Source organism: Catharus ustulatus, chromosome 5 (genome assembly GCF_009819885.2).
Source record: "Catharus ustulatus isolate bCatUst1 chromosome 5, bCatUst1.pri.v2, whole genome shotgun sequence".
Lineage (NCBI taxonomy): Eukaryota > Metazoa > Chordata > Aves > Passeriformes > Turdidae > Catharus > Catharus ustulatus.
In genome coordinates, this window is record NC_046225.1 from 25523184 (window position 1) to 25551121 (window position 27938).

General features: G+C 42.1%; 2 protein-coding genes and 1 long non-coding RNA gene across 5 annotated transcripts; 1 reads left to right on the forward strand and 2 right to left on the reverse strand.

Moving 5' to 3' along the window:
- Positions 1-39: 39 nt before the first annotated feature.
- On the forward strand, positions 40-4197 carry LOC116996888. Its single transcript, XR_004418036.2, has 2 exons — positions 40-216; positions 2157-4197. It is a non-coding gene; the product is annotated as an uncharacterized LOC116996888 (long non-coding RNA).
- PLA2G12A (phospholipase A2 group XIIA) lies at positions 2948-10075 on the reverse strand. The gene is made up of 4 exons (XM_033060920.2): positions 9787-10075; positions 6850-6926; positions 5834-5999; positions 2948-4781 (listed from the first exon to the last, which is right to left on the reverse strand). Exons 1-4 carry the CDS (start codon positions 10001-10003, stop codon positions 4663-4665), a joined length of 579 nt encoding a protein of 192 aa, XP_032916811.1. The 5' UTR covers positions 10004-10075; the 3' UTR covers positions 2948-4662.
- A 2189-nt stretch (positions 10076-12264) lies between these two features.
- Positions 12265-27917, reverse strand: CFI (complement factor I). Of its 3 annotated transcripts, XM_033061005.1 has the most exons (13): positions 27836-27898; positions 26865-27043; positions 25896-26214; positions 25115-25259; positions 23609-23787; positions 22494-22604; positions 19544-19660; positions 18364-18402; positions 17791-17894; positions 17049-17164; positions 16067-16344; positions 14837-14938; positions 12265-12700 (listed from the first exon to the last, which is right to left on the reverse strand). In XM_033061005.1, exons 2-13 carry the CDS (start codon positions 26991-26993, stop codon positions 12483-12485), a joined length of 1857 nt encoding a protein of 618 aa, XP_032916896.1. In that variant the 5' UTR covers positions 26994-27043; positions 27836-27898; the 3' UTR covers positions 12265-12482. The 3 variants fall into 3 exon arrangements, with proteins under 3 accessions (XP_032916896.1, XP_032916897.1, XP_032916898.1); XM_033061006.1 differs by lacking the exon at positions 26865-27043 and having other exon boundaries at positions 27836-27917; XM_033061007.1 differs by lacking the exon at positions 26865-27043 and having other exon boundaries at positions 25896-26175; positions 27836-27903.
- Between the last annotated feature and the right edge of the window lie 21 nt (positions 27918-27938).

The window sequence follows — 27938 nt, forward strand, 5'->3', positions numbered from 1 at the left end:
TCCGGGGGTCAGCCTGTCCCCTCCTCCCGGGGGCGGGCACTTTGTGGCCTTTTACTCCCGGGGCTGCCGCCTCCGCCGGGAGCGAGGCGAGGGACGGGGCCAGGAAAGCCCGAGGGTGAGGTGTTAAAGTGCTCCGTGTGTTACCTGTGCTCCTACTTCAGCGACCGTGGTCGAGTAACTGCACTGCCTTGTCCAAAACCATCGTCCTGAAATATGGTGAGAGCCTCCCCTGTTCACCTAGTTTATTAATTTTCGGAAATTGTACTCAGATTCCCATTTCATGCGCACACAGTTTTCTTTCCTGTAAAGCTCCTGTTCATCAAAGTGCGTTTTCATTCGGGCACCCGCACACAGCCCTTGAGAGGTTTGGATGTGTGGGTCGTTCTGCAGCTTTGCTCTGTTCTCGCTTCAGTTCTCTTCGACGATTTCGGAACTGTGAGCGAGTGACAAGGTAGTGACGAGAGTGCCCAGGTACCTTAACGAGTATTCCCCAACGGGGAATTACGCGGCGCTTACCGGTCACTGATCGACTGCATAACAAACAAGTTTCTAAACTAAAGCCAATGACAAAACCCCATTCTTCTGCATAAGAGCTTTACAGACTGTACCCTAGAGGGATCTGAATTTTCTATCCAGCCTACTTTTAGGGTGATAAACTCAGAAATTAATGTGCACTTAAGAGGGTGCTGCTTCAAGTACAAACAGAAACAGATTTAGAGAAGAATTATAGGCATTTTTACCCAGTCTGGTTTTACCCAGGCTTCTTGCATGGGTAAAGATTTCAGACAAGATGTCTCCCTTTGATTAAAGGAGTCACGGGTATTTAAAATTATCTTTGCTGGATTTTCTCTTGTTCGGGCATGTTACCCTCAGACTGCCAGTAAGCAGCTGGCTCAAGATAGAAGTTTGTTTCAACTGTCTTTGTGTTTACTTTAGTTAGAACATGACACTATCACAAAGCTTGGGTCTTACATGTAGGCTCCTACAAAACAGATTCATTTTTTGTCAACTGCAAATCCCAGTTCTCACAGCTCACGCTAAAGCTGCCCCTGAACCCACCGACAGCGAGACTGCCGTGTGAAGCAGCAGCTGCAGAACCAAAATCTAGGACTCTGTAGCAGCAGACTGAACTCATATCAGTCATGTTCCTCAGTCCAACAGTTCGCTTAGATCTTTGTGAGACAGTGTTTTTCTGCTTTGTTTTGCTGGAGGCTGAGAGCAGACTCAGCCGCTGTGCTCAGGTGAGTCGCGGGTAACTCGATCGCAGTGTATGCTGCCCCAGGTAGCGCTGGGCTGGTGCGCGTTTCCAGCTCCTTGTAATACATGAAACTTTTACTGTGAGACATGGCCATGCGTTTAGAAACACTTTCGGATTGCTGCAGTGGCTTCCCCGTAGGTGGGTATTTTTGGAAAAAAGCATTGTGGATGGATCCAAACTGCAGTCTGAAGCAGGAAGTTTGATTGCGGACACACTCCTGTGCAGTATTACTGACTACACAAAAGCATGCAGTATTGAGTTAAATGAGCTGCTATCTATAAATAGTATTGTTATGCTTTAGTCCAGCATGAAGCAAAACACCACAGGGCTGTTCACTCACTCTGCCCCAGTGGGATAAGGGAGAAAATCAGAATAAAAGTAAAGACAGTTTAACAGGACAGAAAAGAAGCGGAAGATAATAATGAAAGGATATACAAGATGAGTGACACACAGTACAGTTGGTCACCACCCACGGATCGATGCCAGCCAGTCCCAAAGGAGTGATCAGTGCCCTTCCCTGGCCAACTCTTCCCCCCAGTTTTATTGTTCAGCATGATTCCACATGGTGTGGGATATCCCTTGGGTCAGCTGGGGTCTGCTGACCTGGCTGTGTCTGCTCCCAAATCCTTGTGCACATCTGCCTCCCCACTGTCAGGGCAGCAGGAGAAGCTGTCTTTTATCAACATTATTCTCATCCTCAAACCAAAACACAGCATTATATCAGCTACTAAGGAAACATTAACTACAATTGCCACAACCAGGACAAGCATTACATTTTTCTGTGTATAGATATATATAAATATATAAGTTTGTAAATGGTATGATTAATCCTGGTGTTCATAGCTAGCCTTCATCTTAGGGCTATGCTCTACAAAATGCATTTTTGTGTAACTTGCAGGTAACTCTAATCAAGGATTTCTGCACCTGGAAAACTTGTGCAAAGACTACCTGGAAGAAGTGAAATGCCTCCTGTGGTTTGCAAGCAGAACTATCAAAGTGCTATCCAGAAGTATTAAAGCTCTTTTTAGTGTTTTACATGGTTTGAAAGGAACGTCAGGAGGCTGTCATGGTATAATTAGAGGTCAGTACAAGAGAGAACAAAACTCAGCTCTTTCCAACAGTGAAAATTTTCTGTCATGGCTTAACCCCAGACAGTGACTAAGCATATGTGTGTACACACACGGGATGAGGAGATGGAGAATCAGAAAAAGTAAAACTCATGGGTTTAGGTAAGAACACTTTAATAACTGAAATAAAGGAAACAAATAAAAATAACAATAAAATGAAAAGGATAAAGAGAGAGATGAATAAACTCCCAGACAGACAAGTGATACACAATACAGTTGCTCACCACCCCTGTCTAGCCCCTAGGCAGCAGTTGGCGTCTTCTGGCTGATCAGGATATAAACTCCCCTCTATTTATATACTGGGCATGATGCTCTGTGGTGTGAAATATTCCTTTGGGCAGTTTGGTGAGCTGTCCTGGCCATGCTTCCTTCCACCTTCTTGTGCATCTCCTCACTGGCAGAGTACGGTAAACTGAGAAACCCCGGATTTAAGGTAGACACGGCTCAGCAACAACTAAATCATCAGTGTGTTACCACCATTATTCTCACACTACATCCAAAACACAGCACTGCATCAGCTACGAGGAAGAAAATGAACTCTATCCCATCCAAGCCCATTGCATTCATTTAAGCATCTAGTTTAATCCCATTTGTACAGAACTCAACAAGCCATCTAGCTGAATTACAGTGGTTTGGACTCATTGTGGTATTTTTGCCATTTTAAACAGACAACACCATTACCATTCCCTGCTTTAATGTTGAAAAGATTTTTAGGGTTACAACCATGGAATTCCAGGGTAATTCAGAATTGTTTCAATTCTTTGGTAGAAAATAAATGTCACCGAAGTTAGGGGAACTACAAGTTCATCTAGCAAAGTTTCATAAAACTCTACAGTAATACTTCTCTTTTAGTGCTATTTCATATCCACAAATAAGAAAAGAAACCTTGAGGCATGACCAAAGAACTTCTGCAGAAACTTTTGTTTATGAGGCCTTTATATTCACTGTCACATACACTAAGCTTTAGTAACAAACCAAAAACGCAACTGGTAAAGAAAAACCACAAGAAATTATATTACATTATAGTCCATGAGTCCACTAAATTTTATGCATTTAGTTTCACAGATGCAGTATTTTAATTTTCATTCCTCTCCTGCGAATATCCAATGCAGAACTGCTTTTTAATGAAAGCAAATCATTATCTAACAGAGGACCTAATGCGAAAGTTAACTAAGGACTGACATATGTAGATAAGAAACAAGCACAGAGAGTACAAAGAGCAAATGCCAAATAATTCAGACACCAGGTGATTTTAGCTAGAGAAGTCGGAGAGGGAACAGCTGACAAGCACAGGCTCATATATCCATCAGCCTCACAGAGGGCATCTTAAATAAGTTTTTTGGGCACACTGATCTTAACTATGGAACTTGCTTTTAGTTTTCATCAGAACAGACTAAATGAAAGCAAAGAGGAATACAGTAGCCAAGTTGTGCCACAACAGAAGTACAAATCAACATACTTATACATATATACTTTCCAAGCATACAATACCCAACACAAAACGTTTTATTCAAAAACAGACATGAATTGATGAATTTTTAACACATAACATAGAAACTACATTTCACCATTCTGTCAAATCAAAAGTATATCCTTGGGCTGCAAACTGTTCATGTTACTGGAGAGCCCTTAAAAGGATCAACATATTTGATCTGAAAAGTGCTGCAGAAGCAAGGCATTGATACAGAATCAGGTAGAAATATGTAGTGCGTGTACATTGGCTTGGGGCATTTTCCTTGTTTCTTTAACAACAAACCTGCATACAAAACTCTCACATACATGAGAGAGAACTGAAGGCAATTGCAGCAGAAACACACAAATACAGCCTGTGTAAGATGTCATAATGGTACACACAACACACACTTTCCTGTTGAACCCATCAGATGCTTCAACTGCTAGTAAACCCAAATTTGACCTGTATTAAAAATCACCTGAGAATTCAATATTAACTCTTTGATGTGTCTGACATCCCCACTATGGAGTTTTCTTGGGAACATTAAAATGGCACCAGCATTTTAAAACAGCATGTCCTAGGTGAACAAACACCAAAGGAAAGCAATTTCAGTTCCCAAGCTTCTGATATAAAATGGAGAGAAGGACGTAATTCTTTTTTTTTTACATGATTAAGAGTATTGTAGTGATCTTCAAATCAGTAAATTCCTGTCAGTGTTTAATGTATCACTGTCTGAAAAGCACAAAGGTTTGTAACAGAAGCCTTGCTTCATTTTGGCTGAATCTTCAGCTTTGTTCTACACCATGAGGTCTCAGTGCCTTCTTTCAGAGATCTGTTTTGTCCTCGTAACGACACATACAAGCAGCTCTCTGGCTATCCAGGTACGGTTTGCATCCCAAATGTATAACTGCATCAAACAGCAGCTGAACAGTTGATTCACAAGCTGCAAGCAAAGAAGAGTTCAGTTAAAAGTATCCTTTGAGTGGAATATGAAACTAACAGGAGAAAACTCTGGCAAACTGGGAATGACTCTAAGAAAGAGGCAATCTTCTCTGAGGATAGCAAATAGACTGTCAAATGAAAGACGGGACCAACACAAAGTCATTAAAGTTTTGAGTAAAGATTTTTTTATATGCCAAACAAAATGAAAATTCATTGCATATGGAATGTTATCTGTGTTGGAAACATACTGAATCTTGGAAGATGAAAGAGCTGGTTTACCGCCACACTCTTTGCATCCCAGTTTATGCATCAGCTCAACAGAACTGAACAAATATTCACCAGTTCTGACACTAAAGACTAACATTATGCTTTATTTACAGTTAAGTAAATTCGAGAAGTTCAAACAGAAGATTGTTCTAAAATCTTACTGCATTCAGTAGGAGTATTTATTGTGAAAGTGACATTGTCCAAGTTCAAAAAATGGTTATGTCATGTATCAGATCCATCAGATGCAGGCCAATGACCAGAAGAAATATCACATGGCCTGTTACTAAGAAACTTTACATTTACTCACTAGGGGACAGCATTAACTACTTCCACTATGACAGTATCTTATTTTAATACCTTATTTCATAACAGGGAAAGATTCTGTATTTTCCTACAGTTTACTAGCAATCACCAGTAGAAGTGTGGAAATCACACAGAAGAACAGACATGTTACAATAAATGCAAGAATAATAAAGGCATTTTGATCAAGTTGTATTCCCATAGTCATAGTCCCAAATGGGCAGCATTATTTTTTCCCCTAATGTTAAAACTAACCTTAACTCAAATTTAGTTTTAACCCTGATCATTTTCCTATGCTGTGTCACCCCTCTGCTGTACAAGCACCTGAGCTGCACAGCAGAGGGACAGAACAAAGCATCTTTCATCAGCTTATGAAAATGTGGCCTTGCTGCACTACACAAAATTCTTTGCCAAATTAAGCTCAGGTTAAACTTGGAAAAAACCAAAAAACCAAAACAAAACAATAAAAAGATTTTCCACACTTACCCTGGACACTCTCTGAGATTCCAAGCGTTTTCTGCACATCTCTGCAAATTTTTGAGAGGCAGGTCTGAAACTGCTCATCACAATCATTTTTTTTATTGCCACAAGTATCATAGCATCTGTCATGGTGATTGCAGCACCTTGTCATTGAAGGGATACCAATGTCAAACTGTGAAGAAAATACACACACCCTCCATTGGTACTCCAGTATAAGAAAAATATAGCCTATGGACAAACTGTAACAGTTAAAAATCAACACTAATGTGATGGGTTGAGATAAAGACAGTTTAATAGATGAATACAAGGAGACAAAAATGTCCCAAAATGAGCAATGGAAAAACCACATGTCAAATTCACCACATGTCAAAGCAGATGGGATACCAAACCAGTCTCTGAGCAACAGCCACCTGGGAGTCATACACAGCTCTACCTTGACTCCCTCCCCACCTTCACCCACGGATCCAGTTTTCATTGCTGAGCACCACTGTTTAGCATGGACTATCCCTCCCTTCAGTGTAGGTCTGCTACCCCAGCTATGTCCCCATCCAACCTCTTGCCCAGCGCCAGCCTACACTCTGGGGTGGTGGATGGGCCAAGTGGGGGAAAAAAGAGAAAGTCCCAAAGCTGGGGGACAACTCCTAACTCCAAGCTAACTCTTATTTTCATTCTAGCATTCAGGAAAAAGGGTTAGTGTCAGTAAGGACAGCAAGAGTTGTAGCCAAACCCTCCACTCTCACACAGCTACAGCTGCAGTTATTCAAAGCCTTCAAGACTGTGCAAACAAAATACTAAACCAAACACTCAAAAACCCAAGAAATTTATCATCATTACATTTTATGCGTGTAATCTTTGAAAATGTTTATGCTATGTTCGTTTACAATACTAACATATGTTGTTACCAGGAACAAGGACCTAGTATATGGATGCTGTCTCAGAAGGGGGGATGAAAAAAATCATCTACATTAAGGAAAGGTGATGTATGAAAGACAAAAAAGAAGCCCCAAAATGGAAATACTTACCTGAACTCCAAATACAGGGGATCCACACCCATTTGGTGGTGATGGTTTATATCCATAGCGAGGAACGGACCTTGATCCTTGAAAAGGTAATTTGTCATGTCACAAATAGATTTTTTTGCACAGGATTTTAGTAGTTTTAAAACTCACCACAGACATTTGTTTGGCTCAAGACAGTATCAGTTATATTTTTAACTTAAAAACATATATTCAGGAACCTGCATATCAACAGTTTTTTCCAAATCACAACTTATGGGGACTATGCAAATTTTTTTTAGAAAGGGGGAGAGGAGAAGGCACCTGAGCAAGTGTTAATGTTTGCTTCCAAAGTTTAAAAAAAAAGATTACTAAAATCAATGTGTTGTTTAAGAGTACAGTAATTTCATGAATACAAGCCTCACCAATTTGACTAAGATTTTGCTCCTAAACTGGAAATGCGGCTAATACTCAGGAGCGGCTAATATGTGAATAATTTTCTGACATTTACAACCTCAGAAGTGCCAGCCAGAGTGCCGAGCCGAGCTGCTGCAAAGTCGGCATTTTGCGATTGTTACAAATTGTTACTCTGTTGCACCGCAGGTGGAGCCTGGCTGCCTGCAGGCAGCACAGGGGCGGGGAGAGAGGCGGGAGAGCTCCCTCCTTCCCTCCTGTACCACAGACCGGGGGAGAGACGGGGGGGCCTCGCGCCGCCACTGCCGCGGCTCGGGGAGGAGCGGGGGGAACCCGGGCCACCACTGCCGTGGCTCTGGGAGGCGGCGAGGAACCCGGGCCGCCACTGCCGCGGCTCTGGGAGGCGGCGGGGGGCTCCGTCCCCGCCCGCCGCCGCGGGAGCGAGGGGGGCTCCGTCCTTGCCTGCCACCACAGGGCAGCGCCGGGCTGTGGTGACCGAGCCCAGTGGCAGTGGCGGCTGGCCCCCAGTGGCCCCGCCGAGCGGCAGCGCCGGGCTGGGCTACCTGGCCCTGTCAGCAGCCCCTAGCGGGCCGAGCCTGCACAGCCTTAGCTGAGCCAGCAAACCCCGCCCTGCCGCGGTTCTGTTACTATTTGGCAACTTTGTTGCACGCGGGTCCTCGCTGCGAACGACAGAGCGGCTTATATTCAGGTGCGGCTTATTTATGGACAAAAAGTATTTGCCAACACGCAGAGATGCGGCTTATACTCAGTGCGGCTTGTATTAGTGAATTTACTGTATATTAACAGAGTACTTCAGTGTAAGTTCAATAACACTTCCATGCTCTATATGCAATCAACACATTTGAAAGTTGCATATTTTAGTGCATATTTAAGTGTCACAGTGTCCTGGCCACTCTTGCGGAGCCAGCCAGGGTGTCACCACCAGACTACAGTAATTTCACAATTACAAGCCACACCAATTATAAGCTGCACTTCCGGGGTGTCAGCAACGTTTTGTTTTTCCTCCATAAATAAGCCGCACCGGATTGTAAGCCACACTTTCATTCACAGCGAGGATCCGCGTGCAACTTTCACAAAGTTGCCAAATAGTAACAGAATCGTGGGATCATGGGGTTTACTGGCTCGGCCCTGCTCGGGGCGGCCACCAGGGAGCGGCCCCGGCCCCGCTCACTGCTGCTGCCGGGAGGCAGGGGAGCGGCGTGTCCGGCCGATGCCGCCGGGAGAAGGGAGAGAGGCTTGCCCGGCCAGTGCCGCTGGGAGGAGGGAGAGGGGCGTCCCTGACTGCTGCTGCCAGGAGGAGGGAGAGGGGCGTCCCTGGCTGCTGCCACTGGGAAGAGGGAGAGGGGCGTGCCCGGCCATTGCCGCTGGGAGGAGGGAGAGGGGCATGCCCAGCCGGTGATGCTGCTGCGCCCCCTGGGGCCGGGCAGTGCTGCTGTTGCACCGCCACTGCCCCGCCGCTGCCTGCGGCCGGGTGGGCTCCGCCTTGGCTCGTGGCTGCTGCTGACTTGGACTTCCTGGTTGGGAAATTTCCAAAATTTGTTCATATATAAGCCGCTCCTGAATGTAAGCCGCACTTCCGGTTTGGGAGCAAAATTTTAGTCAAAATGGTGTGGCTTATAATCGTGAAATTACTGTAATTTCCTGGTTTAACAAATAATCCAGCACAGTAAACCGGAGTGTGCAATTCCACCACACCAGGCTATGTGAACCTCCCATTTTGGGGTGCTCTTGAAGCACCAGTGAAAAGCCTGGAAAGAAATCCCGTTTCTGAAACACTGCCTGCCGGGCACCCAGGATGGGCACAGCAGGGGAGGTGATCACCGAATGGGTCAGGCACCACTGTGAGTCACCTGGTCCAAACAGGGTCAAGCAGGGTCATCCTAATAACAACAGTCTAAAAATATAATAATAATAATGATGATTATGAAAATAATAATAACCATCATCATCTATCAGGTCATGCCCACTTGAGCTGCCTCAATTATTGTTCAGGTAAACCAGGCAGCTGAAACGCAGGGAACAAAAGAGCACAGATGTCCTCTGCTGGTAGCAGCAGGATTTACGAATAGCAGGATGCATTCCTTCCACTGGCAAACGCGGCTGCTATTAAAACCTGTTACTCAAATGCGACTTCAAAACAACAAATTCTTAGCTCAGATTTAAGCTCTTCTGTCCCAAACCGAAATGCTCAGGAGTACCCGTAAATAAGCAGCCACTCCAGGGTTTTTCCCTGTACACAACAGCTACATGTCTGGCAGTGGTAAGCCCTTCTCCAAGGCAAACTTCTAGGAGAGGTTTAAAAGGAGCTATTTGAAAGTCGCGTTAAGAGAACTGCTTACGTGTATACATGTACACGTTGTACACTTATTTAAACACACATACACGTGCAAGAGCTTGCTCGCCGAGGTTCATACACGTATTTATAGGTATGTACGCCGGTGAGAACCCGCCGGCGAGGTTTGCCCGGGAGCGGCGCTGGGCCCCGGCCGCCCTGCCCGGGACAAGGGTCGCGCCGCCAGCCCCGCTCACCGTCGCTGCACTTGTACTGGCAGAGCCCGTCCTCGCCGCCCAGCAGGTCGAGGGCCGCGTTCAGGTACATGTCGATCTTGTGTACGCCATTGCGGATCGTCTTCAGCGTCATCCGCCAGTCCGGGGTCTGCGGCGCCTCCTGGCCCCGCGCCGGCCGCCAGGCGCAGTCTGCGACCACCAGCAGCAGCAGCAGCGGGGGCAGCCGGGCCGGGGCCATGCCGAGCCCGCTAAGCAGCCGCCTTCTCCTCCGCCGCCCGGCCGGCCCGGCCCACGGTCCCCACCGCCACGGCCGCCATGGTCCTCAGGCCCCGCCCGTGCGCCCGGCCGCGGGGAGGAGCGTCCTCGGCCGCCCGCCCCATGGCAGCGCCGCGGAGCGGTCCTTGTCGCGTGTGCTGTGTCGCCTCCGCCCTCACCCCTGTGCTGTGTCCCCTGTGCCGTGCGTGGCCTTCCAAACCGGGGCAGAGACAACGATCTGCCCTAGCACCTCGGCGCTGGCTGAGCGGGTCCCGGAGGGACCGGAGATGTTGGGTGGGAAGGAAACTGACCCGGTCATGTTTGCACATGTGAATGGTTCTCTTGGCATCGTCGAAAGCGCAAGGCGAGATCGTAAAGCAGAGCAAAATGAAAGCGTATCTGTTAATCTGGTAAAAGTCCAGCCTTGATTTGTTCAAAAGAAAAATCAGACCAAAACGAATTTGCTTACTTAAGCACCGTGTTTGGTTTTCAGAATTAAAAAAAAAAAAGTCTAAGTGCTAGATGCTTCACAGATGAACTGAAAATTATTTTAATTTTTGTAATGAAAACTCTTAATTGATTTTGTGTTGAATCCCTCAGATTTGGCTTCAAAGCAAAAGTTTAAATGTAAAGAAGAAGGAAATGGAAAGAGAACTGAGACACTTTCAGAACTGACGGACCATAAAGACATACATTCTACTGTTTTGTTGTTTTGTTTGTTGTTGTTGTTGACGGGGGTGGGGTTTTTTTGTTTTGTTTTGGGTTTTTTGTTTGTTTTTGTTTTGTTTGTTTTTGTTTTATTGGGTTTGGGTTTTTTTTTTTTTAATCTGCAGTTTCGTCATTTAATATTATGTGTACTTAACTAACAAAATTGTTGGGAAAAGTTCTTCACAGAAAAATTAAGTCAAACAAAAGAGGGAGCTCTTTGTACACCTGTCCAGCTTTTTCCTATTTAGAATTTCTTTACAAAGACCCTGAGCCAGCAAAATAATTTCTGTGTAGGAATATACTTAAATACTTTCCTGATAGCAAACATCATTGAGTGTGTGTGTGTTTGTAGGAGAAGGAATTCATACTTTCTTTAATTATCTTGGTGATGGATGGTATCTTTACATGACAAAGTCATGCTGATGTGGGGTTTTTACAAACCTGGAAGATGAAGAAAAGTCAATGAACATGTAAAAATTGTTGTTGTCTGACCGTGGTGAATTATAGGAGAAACAGCACAACTCTGCTGTTTCAACTTTATGCCATTTATTCAGTGGGATAATTAATTAGAGGAATAAAATAAAATAGACATTAAAAGTGTTTGTCATTAGAATACAGTGAAAATATTCTAAAGCTATTGATAATTTTCATACAACTCGGTGGAGTTATGTGAGTTTTGTGTTGAGGGTACAAATGCACAAATCAAATTCCATAGCATCAAAAAGAATTTCACTCTTTGTGAACAGCTCTTGCTGAATGTGAAGATATTATGTATAGACTGATGTTTTCTTTATGACAGCAAGAAGTCTAACTTTGTATCTACTACTTGATTTTGTAGAACTAAAACTATGTGTATAAGGGATTGTCTTTTTATGTATTTATATTGCTGTATAAAATGTATGTTTATAAGAATACATATGCACATACAGCGTGTGATAGTATGTAAAGTAAAAATCAACTCAGTGTTGAGATTCTGTTGGATACCTGATATATATATATATACATACACAGAGGTCTTAAGATGTAAAGATGCTTTTGACTTAAGTTAAAGATTTAATTTTAAAAATTTCTTTGTTGTTTGTGACAAGCTGACGTTGAATTAATAAAACCTAAGAGCTACAAAAATCATCCCAGGCTAGATGATCAGATGATGTATATTAACTAGATATGAATTGTCTGAGTTTGTACCTGCAAAAACTACCAAGCTTTGAGTAATTGTTGCACTACAACAAATCTCATGGTCATAGCCAATCTGTTGAGTAATAGATGGTCTGAAGTCTACTTCTGCAATAGGCCTAAGGAATCAAGTGCCAAGCCAGGCAGCCTGCTGAGGGTTTCTGGTGACTTAGACCTTGAGATGAAGTAAGATCTTTAAAACAGGCTGGCTGCTGTCCTTTCTGTGAAGTTCGCATGTTGCCAGTGCAGTCATTTTCCAACCACTGCTTCCAGTATCATTACCCCTTTTAGCTAAATAAACAATGGCAATTGAAATGCGATGTGAAAAGTGGAAAAATCCCCAATATTGCAAGAAAAAAAATTTTAATATCTGCTTTTATTAGAGACCCTTGCAGTGGACTTGTGCCTTGTGTCTAAAATTCTCACAGGCTCTGTATAAATGTGGTATTATTTAAGAATTTTTAAAATACATTCCTTGAAGATTTGTACTGATTGTTGCTAAGTTACATGACAGCTGATTGTGGAAAAGGACTATTTTTGCATACGTGATATGAAGGAAGCATTTAATTTTCTGAGCTTCAGATATTGTATCGTGAAATGAGACCCCTTGTGACATGGTGGCTAATCCAGTCATAATAGCTGGCAACTTGTGTGTACACGCCAGGGTGACCAGCCTCCCCACAGTTCTCACCCCAGCTCACAATACCCCAGACATAGGCCACATTTTCTGCGTCAAAGCAGACCAGGGGGCCTCCTGAATCACCTTTACAACTGTCTGTGGAGCCATCATAAGTACCTGAAGAGGAAATAAAAAGCAAAAGTAGGTTAAGGTACAAGCTGGCACATGAAGCAGAGCTCAGGAGATTTTTCAGGTCTGTGTCGCTTTCTGACAAGTATTTGCCTAATGGTCACCAGGAAAGAAGATTCTGAACCTCTTCAAGTCTGTTACTTCTCATTTCAAGTGCAGGGCCTCTCTTCATACTTGTAGCTGGCCCAAATTCTCATTTGCTTTTTCATCAGTGCAATAGCAAAGAATTCAGCCATATTCCCTACTATAACAAGTAGCCCATAAAAATGGAACAAGGTATAAAGATTTGAAGACAGATTCCTTTGAAAGTGGAGATACCATAATGTGTGTACACCTCTGTGTCTGCCTTTGGTGTCCTCTCTACCTGTCAACTGTCTCCAAGTGCCCCCACTGCATGGTCGGTCTCGGTGAGGACCTTTAGCAACACCAGGTAGCAGCCCTGAGGCAAAGGTGTGCAGGATCCAGTGCCCTTTATGCTTCAGTGTTCACAAACCTACTCATTTTCAGGTCAGCAAATATGGTGTTTGTGAAAAAAAATACAGTAATTTCAAGATTATAAGCCACGCTTGATTGTAAGCCGCATGTCTGGGTGTTGGCAACTTTTCGTTCTTTGTCCATATATAAGCCGAACTGGATTATAAACCGCACTTTCGTTCGCAGTGAGGATCTGCGTGCAACTTTTGCAGTTGCCAATTAGTAACAGAATCGCGGGATTGCGGGGTTTACTGGCTCAGCTCGGCACTGCCCCGCCCCTGCTGGGGAGTGGCCCCAGCCCGGCTCCCCCGCCCCCACCGGCCTCAGCCCTGCTCCCCCATGGCCATATATTAGCCGCTCCAGAGTACAAGCTGCACTTCCGGGTTGGGACCAAAAATTTAGTCAAAAGGGTGCGGCTTATAATTATGAAATTACTGTAATCAAGATGGATGTGATACAAACAGAAATGCTGCTACAGAGCTAGAATATGATTTATGTTTTTTTCCTATATACTCATACTAATTTTAACACCCTTACTACACTTTTCCGCTTGACTGACTGTCCTAGTACAAAGGAGTCCATACAAAGCACAAGCTCCCAAGCTTTTAAATAACCTCTTTCTTGAATCTGTACATTACTGAGAAGGAGTTATGTGAACTCTTCAGAGTTAGTATTACTAATCCTATGAAACAAGATTTTATTGCCTTTAATCAGTTTAATTAATACTTGCATGTATTACTAACACCTGTGAATACCAGCCCTTAATTTTAAAGTTTTTATTTGCATCAGGGAGGGGATATTAACCCCAGATATCCCCTTTCTGAATGTGTCTCATGTGGTACTGCCACTGGCCCCTCATGGTAAAGTTGGATCACTTGAAATATACTGAAGAAATGGGAGATAAGTTACAGAGCCAATGCAGTAAATAAACACAGTATCTTAAAGATGACATCCTGAATTTATCACAAATGATTTTGCGTTTATATCTGGTTTTAATTTTCTTGCTGAGCAGTTTGTTTGAAGATTGTATTTTCTTTTCAATTTAACACACAGTTGATACCACCTGCCTTGTAAGCTGAATACTCACTGTGCTTTTACTCATTTTTGGCAAGACTTTTTGTCACTTGAGAAGCAAAAAATGTGTATCCAAAATCCTAATTTTAATACTAGGAGTGACAACCAGCTTCCTGGACAGACTAAGTTGGAAAAGTTAATTGTATTTTCCTGGCATCCAGTGTCGTTGACGCAAATGTCTAAGCAGATGAATTGTTACATCCTAGTCAACAGGGCTGTGTGTTCTAGGACAGGCATTTGCTTAAATATGTTGCTGAATCAAAATCAAATATAGCAAAGGTAGGAGGTTGAGTAGGCAGTAAAGTGCTTGTGTATTTAGAAAACATAACTCAAATTACATGCAAAAATTTACCCAAATAATCACAGAAACTCGTCATGCTGTCATCTAAACTCTGTTTACAAATTGGTATATAATGATGGATGCCACAGGCTCCAGTGGCTGGCATTTAGCCAACAGCGATATTGTGCTAGTTCATTTATTGTCTTTCTTAAGTCTAGAAGATTCCCAGCCAGTATGTCTGGCCTAAACTGAGAGCTTGATGGTAGAGAAATCACAGCAAGAAAATTGATGCTTACCTGCACATGCCATTTTTTTAAAAAATCGTCCTGGATACAATTCAGAACAATTGTGAAATAAATTAACATTTCCCCACTTGAGGATAAATTGTTTTGTGTAACCTGGAAAAAAATAATTCACAATTTAAAATGTCAAGTACAAATTAGACATATTTAATATAATAATTTGAAAGTTAGTTATTTACTTATTTACAGAATATTATCTTAAGTATTATAAACTAGAAACCTTAAACTGCCAGTAATATTTACCCCATATGAATTACATTGCGTTGGCCATATATTTCCAAATAAAAGCAGTGTGGTTCAATTGCAGTGTAAACTACAGTACTTTCATTTTGTGACCTTTCCACCCTTTCCATTTCCTTGTATTCCTCAGGGTTTTTTTTCTGTGTTTTCCATATCAAAGTTCCAGGCACATGTAAATGTTCTTTGTGAACTGGAGATGTGGCTGTGATTCATCCTTATTACCTTTTTTCCAACTCTGCTCTATCTTTATGGAGCAGTTACTGAAGATACAGGCGAGCTATGTATTCACAAGTCTAAAGAGGTGCTCTATTTTGTTCTCTGTCTGTTTGCTAGCAATTCCCAACTTTGCATTTGCTGGATGGATGCTACCGAGCATGGAGAGGAGAAACCTCACGACTAGTACATGGTAGCTCCAATGCCAGGCTGTAACAATGTGACACAAAATAAATGCTTCCTAAATCTTCCTAAATCTTTGAAAGCATGATTATATTTGGCTTAGCTGTCTCTGTGCAAGCTTCTCTGGGCTGAACCCAAACATTGGCAGAGACAGCATATGCTGAGTTTCATGACTGCTGGATGCAGCTCAGATCCTGTTGGGAAGGGGACAGAGAACAGGCGGTGACTATGGGCCCCTGTGAGCTACCAAACAACATCTGTTACATGTTAACTGGTCTCCACAGCTGACAGAATTATTAGGTGGACAAAAGGAACATTTCTTACTTTCAGGGTAGTTTTCATCCAGGTGTGTCCTCCATATCAATCTACAATTTAATATTATGTGTCACATAAGCAGAGGAAGCACTATAGAAAAGAGAACCCAACAGTGATACCTGAGTACCTGACAGCCTACATTTTCTGTACTCAGCCTCTTCTGAGTGCTTTGTCCACAACTGTTCTTCAGCCTTTTCAAAATGAAAACTCACCACAATTATAAAATGAGTTATACAAATAATACATTCCTGAAACAAGCACTAAAGCAAATACCTTTCTCTAGGCCCCATCCAGAAACCTTGCATCTGTCACCAGTCTTAAACATATACTCTGACCAAGGGACACAGGCAGGTATACTGCTGTCTTCCAGGGAGCATTCACCATGCCCAGAACCTTTCAGTTCCAGCAGGGCAATGTCATTTTCATAAGTTGATGCATTGTAATTTTCATGAATTATCACTTGGTTTACTTTGAAAGTATCTGTCTCTTTGTCATATGCTATTGTGTTCAACATTCCAACCCAGACAAGGTAGAGATGGACTCGATTTGCCCTGGAAAAAAAACAGTGAAATAAACACAAGCCTTACATTTCAGCTAGTTCAAAGCTGTAAACTGTTGCATTTTATAGAAGTTTCTCTAGAATAAAAGTCCACAGTAGATACATATATTTTCTTTCTGGACTTAATGCCCGGGTTTTTCTGCAGTGTAGCAAATTCAGGGCAGATGACACATGCTGGGTACTGCAACTAATACAGAAAATTATGTCAAAGCCAGGTTCTGTATAGTGTTGTGACAAAAAGAAAACAGGTGTTTATGCTGCTCTGACAAAAAAGTGAGCAGATATGGATGGGACTGGCAAATCTTATGTCTGCTCTTGGCTTGTTCTGGGGGATATATGACCCCAGGGACATTCTCTGGGAACAGATGCTGGACTTCCACAATGGAGAAGAGGTCCCTTGGATTTAACTTCAAGTAGAGTGGCTACAATGAACCTTTCCTGCCTGCTTCTCTCTGACTGAAGTATGCCAGGTCTCTTCAAACTCATAGTTACTTTTAATCTTTCCATTCACTGCCAAAACACTCTTATTTTCTCTGAGTCTTCCTCATCGTTAATGTGGGTGAGTCAGTGTTCTGAACGGTTCTATTCAACAGACAAATAGAAACTAAAAAACAAGTAGTTGAGAAGAGCAGGAATATCCAAATCAATCTTTCTGCCTTAGAGAAAGAAAATAATTTCAGAATTATTTGTTTTTACCTGACACAGTGAGCAGCAGTCAGAATCCAACAGCCACCAATATAAACCCCTCCACAGTACACTGCTGAACCTTCTTTGCTGGTGTCTTTAATTGCAACTTGCCAAGGAAATTCACCCTATTCAATCAACAAGCACAAATAATGAGAAATCATTACAACTGTACAACTTTTAGTGCATAAAGGGAAAAACATCTCTTGGTATCTTCTTGACTATGTCTGATTTTAATAAAAGATCTGCTATTCAGAAATGGTAAATTGGGCTCCATCAGATGTAAAGGATATATATATGTATGTATATATATATATATGAAAATTCAGTAATTTTATTCAATCTTCTGACTTTGTGCAATGCATCCTTCCTTCCCTCTAGCTTTCAGTCATGAAACACCTTGTAGTCAGAAAAAACAGATGGAGCATCTGACCTGGTTTGAATACATTTTTGCAGAGATGCAAATTTTAATTCCATTTTGCCAGAATTGTTATTTTTGGCTGTTGTTTTAAAGGCTTTTCTGAGCAATTTTCAGGGTCTACTTGTACTTCAATGCTTAATTTTGTAACTCCATATTTTACTTTATAAACTGTGCTTCTCTTTACTTTCATTCAGTGCAATGCCATTACTGCTGCAAAATATGACCTAAGCATTGTAGCTGATTTTATTATTTCCATAACTTTAACAGAAGGCAAATAATGCCCATTTAAATCAATGCTGAATGAACTCATATCTGCTAAGGTTATTTTTTTACCTTTCCTGCAATCTCTCCACCTATGATTCTTTTCCATCGAGTTAGAGTGTGATTCCTAACACCGCAGTGCAGTTGGGGAAGATGTGTCTTTATCATTTTTCTTTCTTTAACAAAAAGGAGAAATATACTTCAGAATTCAGGTATACAGTCTCATTAAAATTTGTGTGCTGTGAATATGCCAGTAGCTGAAATAGCAGGAAAACAAACACCAAAAATTTTGGCATCTGTTTTTGCTTTGAAAATTGCTTGTGACTTAGCATCACATTACTTCTTTCCATTTTCCAATGCTGCTTGCATTCAGGCAAATAATTTCAAGGATGTACCCCTAGATTTGCTGAGAGTTTACCTCAGCTGAGAGTTTAACAGTTCCCAAAACATGCAGATATAAGTCCTCAGCTAGGATGAATTATTATGGCATTCTTGAAATCAGTGAAAGGTGATACAAACACTAAGAGTGTATATTAGTAAATCACAAAGTCAGAATATCTGAGTGTTCTAGATCTGAGCAGCTGGATGGTAGTTTGAAAGTCACTAAGGGTAAGCTGTTTATTTTGGAGGGCTAATTACACTTACCTTCATCCATACTGTCCTTATTACTATCTTCTTCTTTGCCTGTAGTAGAATAACAAAATATTTAAATTATTGGCAAATGTTTACTTGAATATATGCTTGTGTGCCAAGATCATGAAACACATCTCAAATGCATAAGGGCATACTGTTCACATGGAGAGCAATATTCTCCAGCTTCATGCCTGTTGTTTCCTTTCCTGCTAGGCACTGTTTGGCTGCCTCACCCTACAAATGATCAGCAGCCAGCAGATACTCGTTCATAACTATGAGCATCTCCTATGCTCTCCAAACCTAGGGAGCCCTTCTTCCAGGAAACCCTGAGAAATATTCTTTGTTTTGTTTGTGATCTCTGGGGAGATGTCCCACTCTTCTCCTCCAGAAACAACCAAAATTTCTCCTCCTGACCCCTCAACCTTTTGAAACTTTCTAAAACCCAAAGGAGCATTAAATAACAGGTTTTTGTTTGGTTTTTTTTCCCCCAATTTAGATTATGCTGTTGAAGGTACTGTGTGCCTTCTTTAATAGGGTAAGGGAGGATATTCAACATGAGAGGTAAATTAAATGCTTCCTGAATCCAGTTTGTCAGCTTTTATGAAAACAAAGTGCCCACTGAATTCAGTCCCTAAATGGAGGCTGAGCATTGTGTCTGTTCTCATGTCACTGACAGTAATGTTTACATTTAGAATTCAGTTTACCTGTACTAATTACAATTTACCAATAGCTTTTACTTTTTTGGCCTTAGACTTTGTCTCTTTTGAGAGCAAGGAAAACATTCTAATTTTCAAACAAAACATAATCTTTTCAACAGAGAGGGCAACAGTACACAAGAATTATTCTAGTGACAAACTAGCTGAATTCCTCATTTGTGAGGAAAGTGTTCCTGCTCATCCTCTCTACACTTTCTTAGAGGATACCAGTTTGACAGCTGGCCACATAAACAAAAGACATAATCTGCCTTAAGCTTCCCAAAACATCATCTGTTTCTTCCTTCCTTTAGTTTTCTTGTCATACCTTTCCAGAAAGAAAAGAAAGAAAATTCGATGACCTTTTCTTCCTACTATGCGTAACATAACATTAGGAAGACTGATTCTTGCATAATAAATAAAATAGTAATATGCATTGTGTAGCCTCTAGTTAAAATTGAGCTGAATGAAAGAAACAAAAACATCTTTCAGAAGAAAACCTGCACAGAGATCTCCAGCTTCATCCTCTCCTGTGAGGCAGTCAATTTCTTTGTTGCAGACATTCTTATTTGGAATACAGATATTTGACCGACAGTGGAAACTGTTGTCTTTGCACTCTGTAACACAGGAGAATTACAAATGTAAATCACAGGATAATTTGGTTCAGCAACTTCACACCGTAAGAGAACTTTTTAAAATGTAAACCAAATGTACAGTAATTTCACGAATACAAGCCGCAGCAAGAAGACTAAAATTTTGGTGGACACCCGAAAATGCGGCCAATATTCCGGTGCGGCTAATCTATGGACAAAAATGTGATATCTGCCCTTACCTAGTATCATGCTGGTCCAGTCCCGAGCCAAAACAGTCTGAAATCCATGGTTTCCCGTTGTTCCGACGATGAACCAATCAGAGAACAGCTTATTGCCTGCCTGTGGATGGCGGCGTTACTGAGGGGCGGGGGTTGTTATCGGGGTGAGTTACCTCGGCAGTTCGATAAAAGTGTGTGATATTTCTCTGTACTTTTTAAAGTGTTTTCAGTCTTGTGCGGCTACGGGGCTGGCTGGGCTCGCAGGGAGAGGGCTGGGGGAGCCTCTCTCCCCGCAGGGAGAGGGATGAAGCGGGCAATCGGCTCGCAGGGAGAGGGCTGGGGGAGCTGCTCAGCCCGCAGGGAGAGGGCTACAACGGCCGCTCCCCCCGCAGTCGCAACGGCTACAACGGGGCCGCTGCCCCTGGGGGGCTGCGAGGGCCAGAGCGGCGCTCGCCCCGCGGGCCGCGGGGGCTAAAACGGGGCCGCTCCCCCCGCGGGCTGCGAGGGCCGGAGCGGCGCTCCCCCCGCGGGCCGCGAGGGCTAAAACGGGGCCGCTCCCCCCGCGGACTGCGAGGGCCGGAGCGGCGCTCCCCCCGCGGGCCGCGAGGGCTAAAACGGGGCCGCTCCCCCCGCGGACTGCGAGGGCCGGAGCGGCGCTCCCCCCGCGGGCCGCGAGGGCTAAAACGGGGCCGCTGGCCCCCGCGGGGCTGCGAGGGCCAGAGCGGCGCTCGCCCCGCGGGCCGCGAGGGCTAAAACGGGGCCGCTCCCCCCGTGGGCCGCAAGGGCTACAACGGCCGCTCCTGTGCCAGCACGGAGCACGGAGATGTGACTCCGCTCGGAGCTCAGCTGCCTGCCCGCGCGGCTGAGCGGCTGTTTAAAGGCAACGCGGATCCATTGGGAATGCTCGCAAAATGACCACACTATTGTTCCTGTCTTTTTCGGCTTGTAAATAAAGGGTGTGTCTTTTTTCACTTGGAAACAATGTTTCCGAGGTCGGCAGTAAGCCAGTAAGCCCCAGCGATCCCGCGATTGTGTTACTAAATGACGATTTTGTGAAAGTTCGCTGCGAACTAAAGTGCGGCTAATATTCCGGGTGCGGCTTATCTATTAACAAAGGCAACAATGTTGCCAACACACCAGCAGTGCGGCTTATATTCCGTGCGGCTTGTATTCGTGAATTTACTGTATATCCATATTACAGGGAACCTGGCTGTTCATAAAGAGATTATAAAAGCAGGCTCTGTGCATGTAAACAAAATGAATATTTGGCTTTCCTCACTTCAAAACCTTGAAGTTATAAGACTTGAAAAATGTGGATCTCTGTTACAACTGCACTACTGTACTGCTACTTGGTGTCACTCCATACCAGCTTCATCCATAACATGTCCACACTCAACCTCAGCTAAAAGATCTCCAATTTTGCCAGCATTACTGATCACCTCAAATGAGGAACTGATGACGCTTACGCCAAATCCCAGCCACCTCTCAAAGACCAATATGATTTTTCGTTGAATGAGCTAAATGCAGAGTTAGGAATCAAGAGTCCTGACAGGAAAACACTGACTGTAATAACTTACATCTTCTAAAATTCTTGGTTATATGAAAAGGTATTATGAACTGGAGAACCCCCATCCTTTTAAATTTTGTGATCCCTTTGAATGTTATCAAAAGCAAAGCAGTGCTTGAATTCATTGCAGGGTCTTTTGAGCTAATTTAAAATCTTATGCCAATCTATTATTTAAGACATTTGTCTTTAATAGAAAATAAGACAGTGCTCTAAAAGTATCCAGATATCTGAAGATGATCCAAAGACCTCTCAACTCAGTTGAAATACTTATTTTGATTTCAGGAAGCATTGTTTTCAGCCTATTCAGCTGAAACAGCACTATTTTTGTCATGTGGAATCCAAATACATGTCCACTATGAAATTACAGGTTTTGGGGTTTTTTTCCTAAAATTACTGTGACTGTGTTTCCACAATTATCTGATTAAACTGACTTATAATTGTAACACTACAAAATTAAGGTTATGCAGGGATAATGACGGGATTTTTAACCCACAATAGCATTTGGCACCTGACACCCAAATTCTGAAAGTATACTCCTGCATTCTCGGGTCAGGCTAGATCCATTCCTCATTTCTAATTTTTACAGCTGGAATTGCAGATGCTGAAAGAATGACTGCTCATGAACAAGCAGTGTGCCAGGAACTCTTCACAAGTGTTCCATGGATGACCTTGCATTAGTAATAACTTTGAGAGCTCTTACTTTCGTTTAAAGATAGTTCATTGGAAAACCAGTGTCTTTATTTAATTAATGTTGATTTTTTCCAAGTAAAAGTCCATTTTCATTCTATTAGGATTAATTTTTTGTATCAATCTTCAACAGCCTCCTAAATGATCTCATTGTGTTTTCTCATTCTCTGAAGAAATCCAGATTCTCAAAAGATCACTTGTCTGTTTCAAAATGGTATTTCATGCCTGCTTTTTTGCACTTGCCTAGGTATAAATTATGGTCTGATTTGTTTAATGTAGTGACTTAATGGAAAAGAGAATTTAGCTGTTATATCACTTTAAAAATTCTTTGAGGGTAGATTTCTTCTGAAATTATTTTGAAACACCTGACAAAGGAAATTGTTACCTCTACAGCACAGTTCATCACTCAGGTCTCCACAGTCATTGATCCCATCACAGGTTTTATTCAGAGAAATGCACTTCTCGTTGACACAGTGAAACTCCCCATCTGAACAATCTGTGCAGCAAGATGAATATTAAGTTAGTGTGGAATTGACTGTAGGCGCATAACTGCTCAGGGAAATACTCTGCCTGCATATTTGATTCTGTCAGCAGTTTGGCCTATCAGCAGTAGGTACACTGGGAACCAGTCAGGTAAATAGGAATCTTTTTAAATTGTTTTGGTTACCTTTTCAGAAGGGTTTCAGTGTGACCACTCATTTTCTTTCTCCAAATTCCAGTAGCCTGGCAAAGGGGAATTAATTTTCTTCTAATTAAAGGGCTGGCGAGGACTAAACCAGAAATGATCAGTTCAAATCCACTGTAAATGATTCAAGGGATAAGGATGATGGACGTTCCCCCTCTAGAAAGAACTCATCAAGAGTCTTTGAATAACTACTTTTTAAGAAAAAACAGAATGATTCATAGCGCTTGTAGCCAGCAGCATCTCAGGCTGATGCTCACCAGTGCAAAAGAAAGCTCCCTACAGAGAACGAAAAGCCTTTTGAATTCTAAATAAGGCTTTGATTCCGCTTTTACAGTGAGAAACTCAGGAGTCCTGAAAGCCCGCAGGAGACACAGCAGTTTCACACCGCAGTCATGCTTGTCTGGCTGTGGTGCTAATGGTGTGCTAATTGATGTCCCTCGAACAGGGAGCACCACATTTCACCTGTCTCCTCACCAGTTAAGCCAGGAGAGGTAAGATTCTTGGGATGCAATATACCTTGGTCCCTTGGAAGGAATGGTAGAACAAACAGAACCATGGGTGAAATAAGTTTCCTTTGGGGAAATATCTGTAAAAATACCTCGGAGCAACAGTGATATTTCAAACTTGAAAACTCAAGACTATCTTGACTCCAGATTGCCTCAATTGTCCTAAAGTCGGCAAAATGATGATTTAAAACAATCAAAAGGTTTCAGTGCAGGGTTGCTGAGAGTTCAGCAAACTGGGTCCTCATTATTTAAAATAAACTTAAAATGTAAAATTACCAAATAGATATTAAACTAAAAAGAACTACTAACCTCTGAGATTTTCATGGCACTGCAAGCTAACCAGTCCCTCATTACTATCTCTTGATTTCATCTCTATGTGACATTCAGCAAGACTTGTCTCTAGGCCCCTGCAACTTATTTGCAGACAGTTTAATGAATTTAAGGCAGATTCTATGACGTTGAAAGTGGCTTGGAAATATTCAGCACCTCTGTGAAGATAATAACAACAACAACAAATTATATAATTTCACTATGGATTTTCCACTGCTTTTATTGTTTAGAATTTATACAATTTCCCTCAGTGTCAAAGAATTTTGGTCATGCCTAAGAAAAAGAGCAGATTCCCCATGGAGATGTCTGGGGTAAACAGGAGATGTTTACTTTGGAAGAAAAAGTAAAGTGCTAATTTTTGCAGGCTGCTACATAGAACTATCTTCAAATCAGTGTGTAGGTCTATGAAAGTCACTGTGTATCACAGTGGATAGAAAAATCTCCTGATGCAGCAAAACCTGTAAGCTCGGACTTCTATCTCTTTGTGGACATTGGTGAGCCTTAAGTTGGGAACCATCCTGCGGGGGGTCAGCTCTCCTTGGTGCCATCAAAACCAGTGAATATTGAAGAAACTCAGGCCACTGCAAGGCTGGGATTGATTAATTTTATCTTTCTTAGTTTTATCTGAGTAGTATTCTCCTTACACTGAAAGAAATATGGATCGAGTAAATAAATAGCTAGAGAGGCTTTCAATGAGACTCCATGGATGAATGCTCTGTCTCATGGCAAACTCTTCTCTGCTATCTGAAGATAACACTGATCAGGACTAGGAAACACTTGCTTCTCACCTAGAGAGGCACTGAAATATCAGTTTTCGTTTTCTGGTGACTTTTTAAAGATTTTTTTCTGGTAAGGCTGGGGAGACAATGCTACCTAAGTTAAATTAGTTGTACAAGTGTAAAATGACTATGTATGGGATACAGAGGTAACTTTATGAGGAGATGAATATGCAGCTTGGGTCATCAGTGTGGTCACAGGAAAAAGAACAAGCTCTGTGTGGCTTCAGCCATCCATGGGGATAGAGCAAGCAGTGGTAGCAGGGACAAGGGGTGGAGGAAAAAAACCCATGTTCTGCCCCTCTAGTTCCCCTAACGTAAGTGGCAAAACAGAGCTGTATCCTATCATCAGTTGTCCTGAGAAACCTTTCTCTGTACACAGACCATTGCTCAGAGCTACCCGGGGATGGTCCATCTATGCACTTTCCCTAACACAGGCCTGAGAACACCTCCACATTGGTCTCCATCTTTATTTTAAAGTAAAGCAGTTATACAGGCTTGTATAGTTGTAACCTGTAACATAACACAGAAATCTGTGTTTTGGCTTTCACTCTCAGGTGTCAGTTCAAAACGTTTTATCAGAATATTGCAGCCAATACAATGTTCACGAGTTTTGTCTTAACTCCTGGCTGTGACTGACACTTCTGGGAAGCATCACTACTTTTTCAGATCCCCTGCAGTTATCCAGAGATAAATTCCCCAAACTTACAATTCAAAGCCAAGGTGCCTGCAAGCCACATTTGCTTCATTCATAGTCCACTCACTAGTGCATACAAAACTGTTGTCCTTATGTTTCACAGGTTTTACTCGAAGCAAACTCAGATCTTCATGACCCAGAGAGACTGAAAATGTTTCTTAAAAAATAAAAAAGAGACAAATTTAAAATATCCCCAAACAAATCATATTATATAGATGTATCTAGTGGAAAGACAGCACAAAATCAAATTGGGACTAATTTTGTATTTACAGCCAAAGGTCATATGGACAGAACAGCAGATTGGGAATTAGAAGCTTCAAGTATTATTTCTGAATTTTATGAGGATTGACTTTGTGTCTTTGAACCTGCTAATTTCTCAGAATATGCCAGTTTAAGGACAAATGAGGGTAATGGGTCCATAAGAGTTCTTGAAGATCTACCAAGAACAGATTGCATTTTAGTATAGTGACCTTCTTTAGGGGGTTTTTGATTACCAACCAGTAATACTTGAAGTGAGAGGGCCAGATCCTACTTCTACTACCTGTGTCACAAGATGCCTGCAGCAATCTGTGTAGCAAAAATAGCAGCAGGGTGACCTAGGCCTGTCAATAACTTTATTTTGTTATGAAAATCAACAGATACTGCCCATTTTCAGTGACTTTTCATTTTCTGTTTCATGTTGTTACTAGAGTAAGAGAATGAACAGACTTTCTGAGCTGTAGTGTAAGCATCTCCTCAGTGGATAAATGGATTTACCCTGATGGATAAATTTCGAAAAGGGAGGTGTTAATACCTTCAGGCATGCATGGTCCCTTGTGCAGAAACTTTGCTTTGGGTTGTTGACACTCATAGCTCTTTAGCTGACAGTAAGAACGGAAGTTCTTTCCACTGGTAGAACAAACTGCAGAGCCATTCTTTGGGCACTGGTAGGGAAGCTTGCAAAGGCATTTTCCCTCCACACATCGTTCCCATGGGTGACAAAAAACTTTTTTACAGGACTTGTGGGTGTACTGATTGCCTAAGCATTCTTCTATGAGGTAGTTGTCTTGCTCAGCTGGCTGGGCAGGCTTAATCTGTTGAAGGTAATTTTCTTTAGCATTAGATGCTGCATTCTGCAAGGCATACAAAAAATAATTAAAATAAAAGCAAGATTAGGGACTGCACCAAGAGTTTTGTGGATCCCTTCAATGACCTCAGCAAAGTGCCCATTTATAAGCCTTTTCCTATCTAATAAAAAATTCCTAAATACCATTTATAGTGTTTACATCCTTGTCTTTGGCCACCTCATCTTTCTCATTCTATCTGAACTCTTTTTTTCTTTTTGGATCATTTACTCTGTGATCTTCACTCTTACTGATCTCCCACTGATGCCTTGGGAGATTTATACTTTATACTCTTTATTTTTCAAACATCAGCTGAAGTGCACAGCAGATTATAAATATTTTTAAAGGCATTGGTTTATAACATATCCAAGCAATGGGACTGTAAGCAGATAAAAACATAAAGGAATTTAGGCACCAGAAAAAGAATAGCAATTTGGGGGTTTTGTTTCCCTAAAATTTGTTTAATTGGCCTGGTTTACTTTGGATTTAAATATCACCTGTAAATATTTCTGAACTACTTACTAGCAAATCTATCTATAATTAAAAATTTGTTTTACAGAGTGCACGTGACTGCTCAAGTAATGAACACAAGTATCTTAACAAGTATCTGAAAGCAATTGAGAATTAAATGCTCATCCTTATCAGCTTTTTTTCTGTACCTTGAACAGCAGTGGCTTTGCAGTGTGGTTGCTGGCCATCACTGGACGGCAGATACAGATTCTGACCCTCCCTCTGATGGCCTGTGGGTGAGTGGCTCTGCACCTGTTTGTGCAGCTCTCTGGTGACATCAGTGCTGCCCGAATGCTTTTGCTTACTAAGATCTGTGGGTAGGATGAATCTTGGAACATGAAAAATATATATGGATGGATTCAGTGTAAAAATGGGAGAAAAACATTAGTCCTCAAATGTGATTGATCAGCTTTGACTGCGTCAGCTGGATCAATAGAGCTGAAGTTTAAAGTTCTCATGAAGAAATCCTGCCCACAGTAAAGTCAGTGAGGATGTAGCTGGGGCAGAATTTAATCCAATATCTCCTCTTTTAATGGCTGTATAATCTTACTAAATTCTTCCTGCTGTTCTCTGGTCAGTAGAATCCAAACTGTGAGCCAGATCTGGCTTGGCACAACTCCCATATTGTGCTAGGTGTTCCTCCTCAACAGAAACACCAGGTGCTGATTTAATCTCAGAATTTCTCTGAAAGACTTGGGTTTTGCTGAATGCCCAGCCTAGACTGACTTTCCTGGACACTTCTGCCAAGAGGCAATTTGCAGGAAACCTTCTGGCAGTGAGATGATACCATGTTGCCATATTACAAGACTGCAATCCCATTTCTCAAAAAAGGGAAGGGGAAAATTGCAGCACCTTTCTGTGGTCAGCCATGCTTTGGTTTAGGATAGGATCATAATTAAAATCTTTTCCAGACCCCCATTAGCATAAGCCCCACATAGAATCAAAACATGAAAGAGAAACAGCAAAGTTTAAACATTCAGGCTGGGCTAAAACAAATGTATGAAACACAAATACTATGAAAGGAAACTTTAAAGAAATAAATAGGTTTTGCTTTTATAACAATTAACTGTTTATTAAATGTTGTAAAAAATTACTGCTAACACAATAAAACATATCTTACCTCTGATCCACAAAGACAAAAGAGACACAAGAAAACCAAGCAAACTGGAAGCAATTGCATGATGAAATTTTATCTCCCCTTCCTAGACAAATTCCTCTGGCTG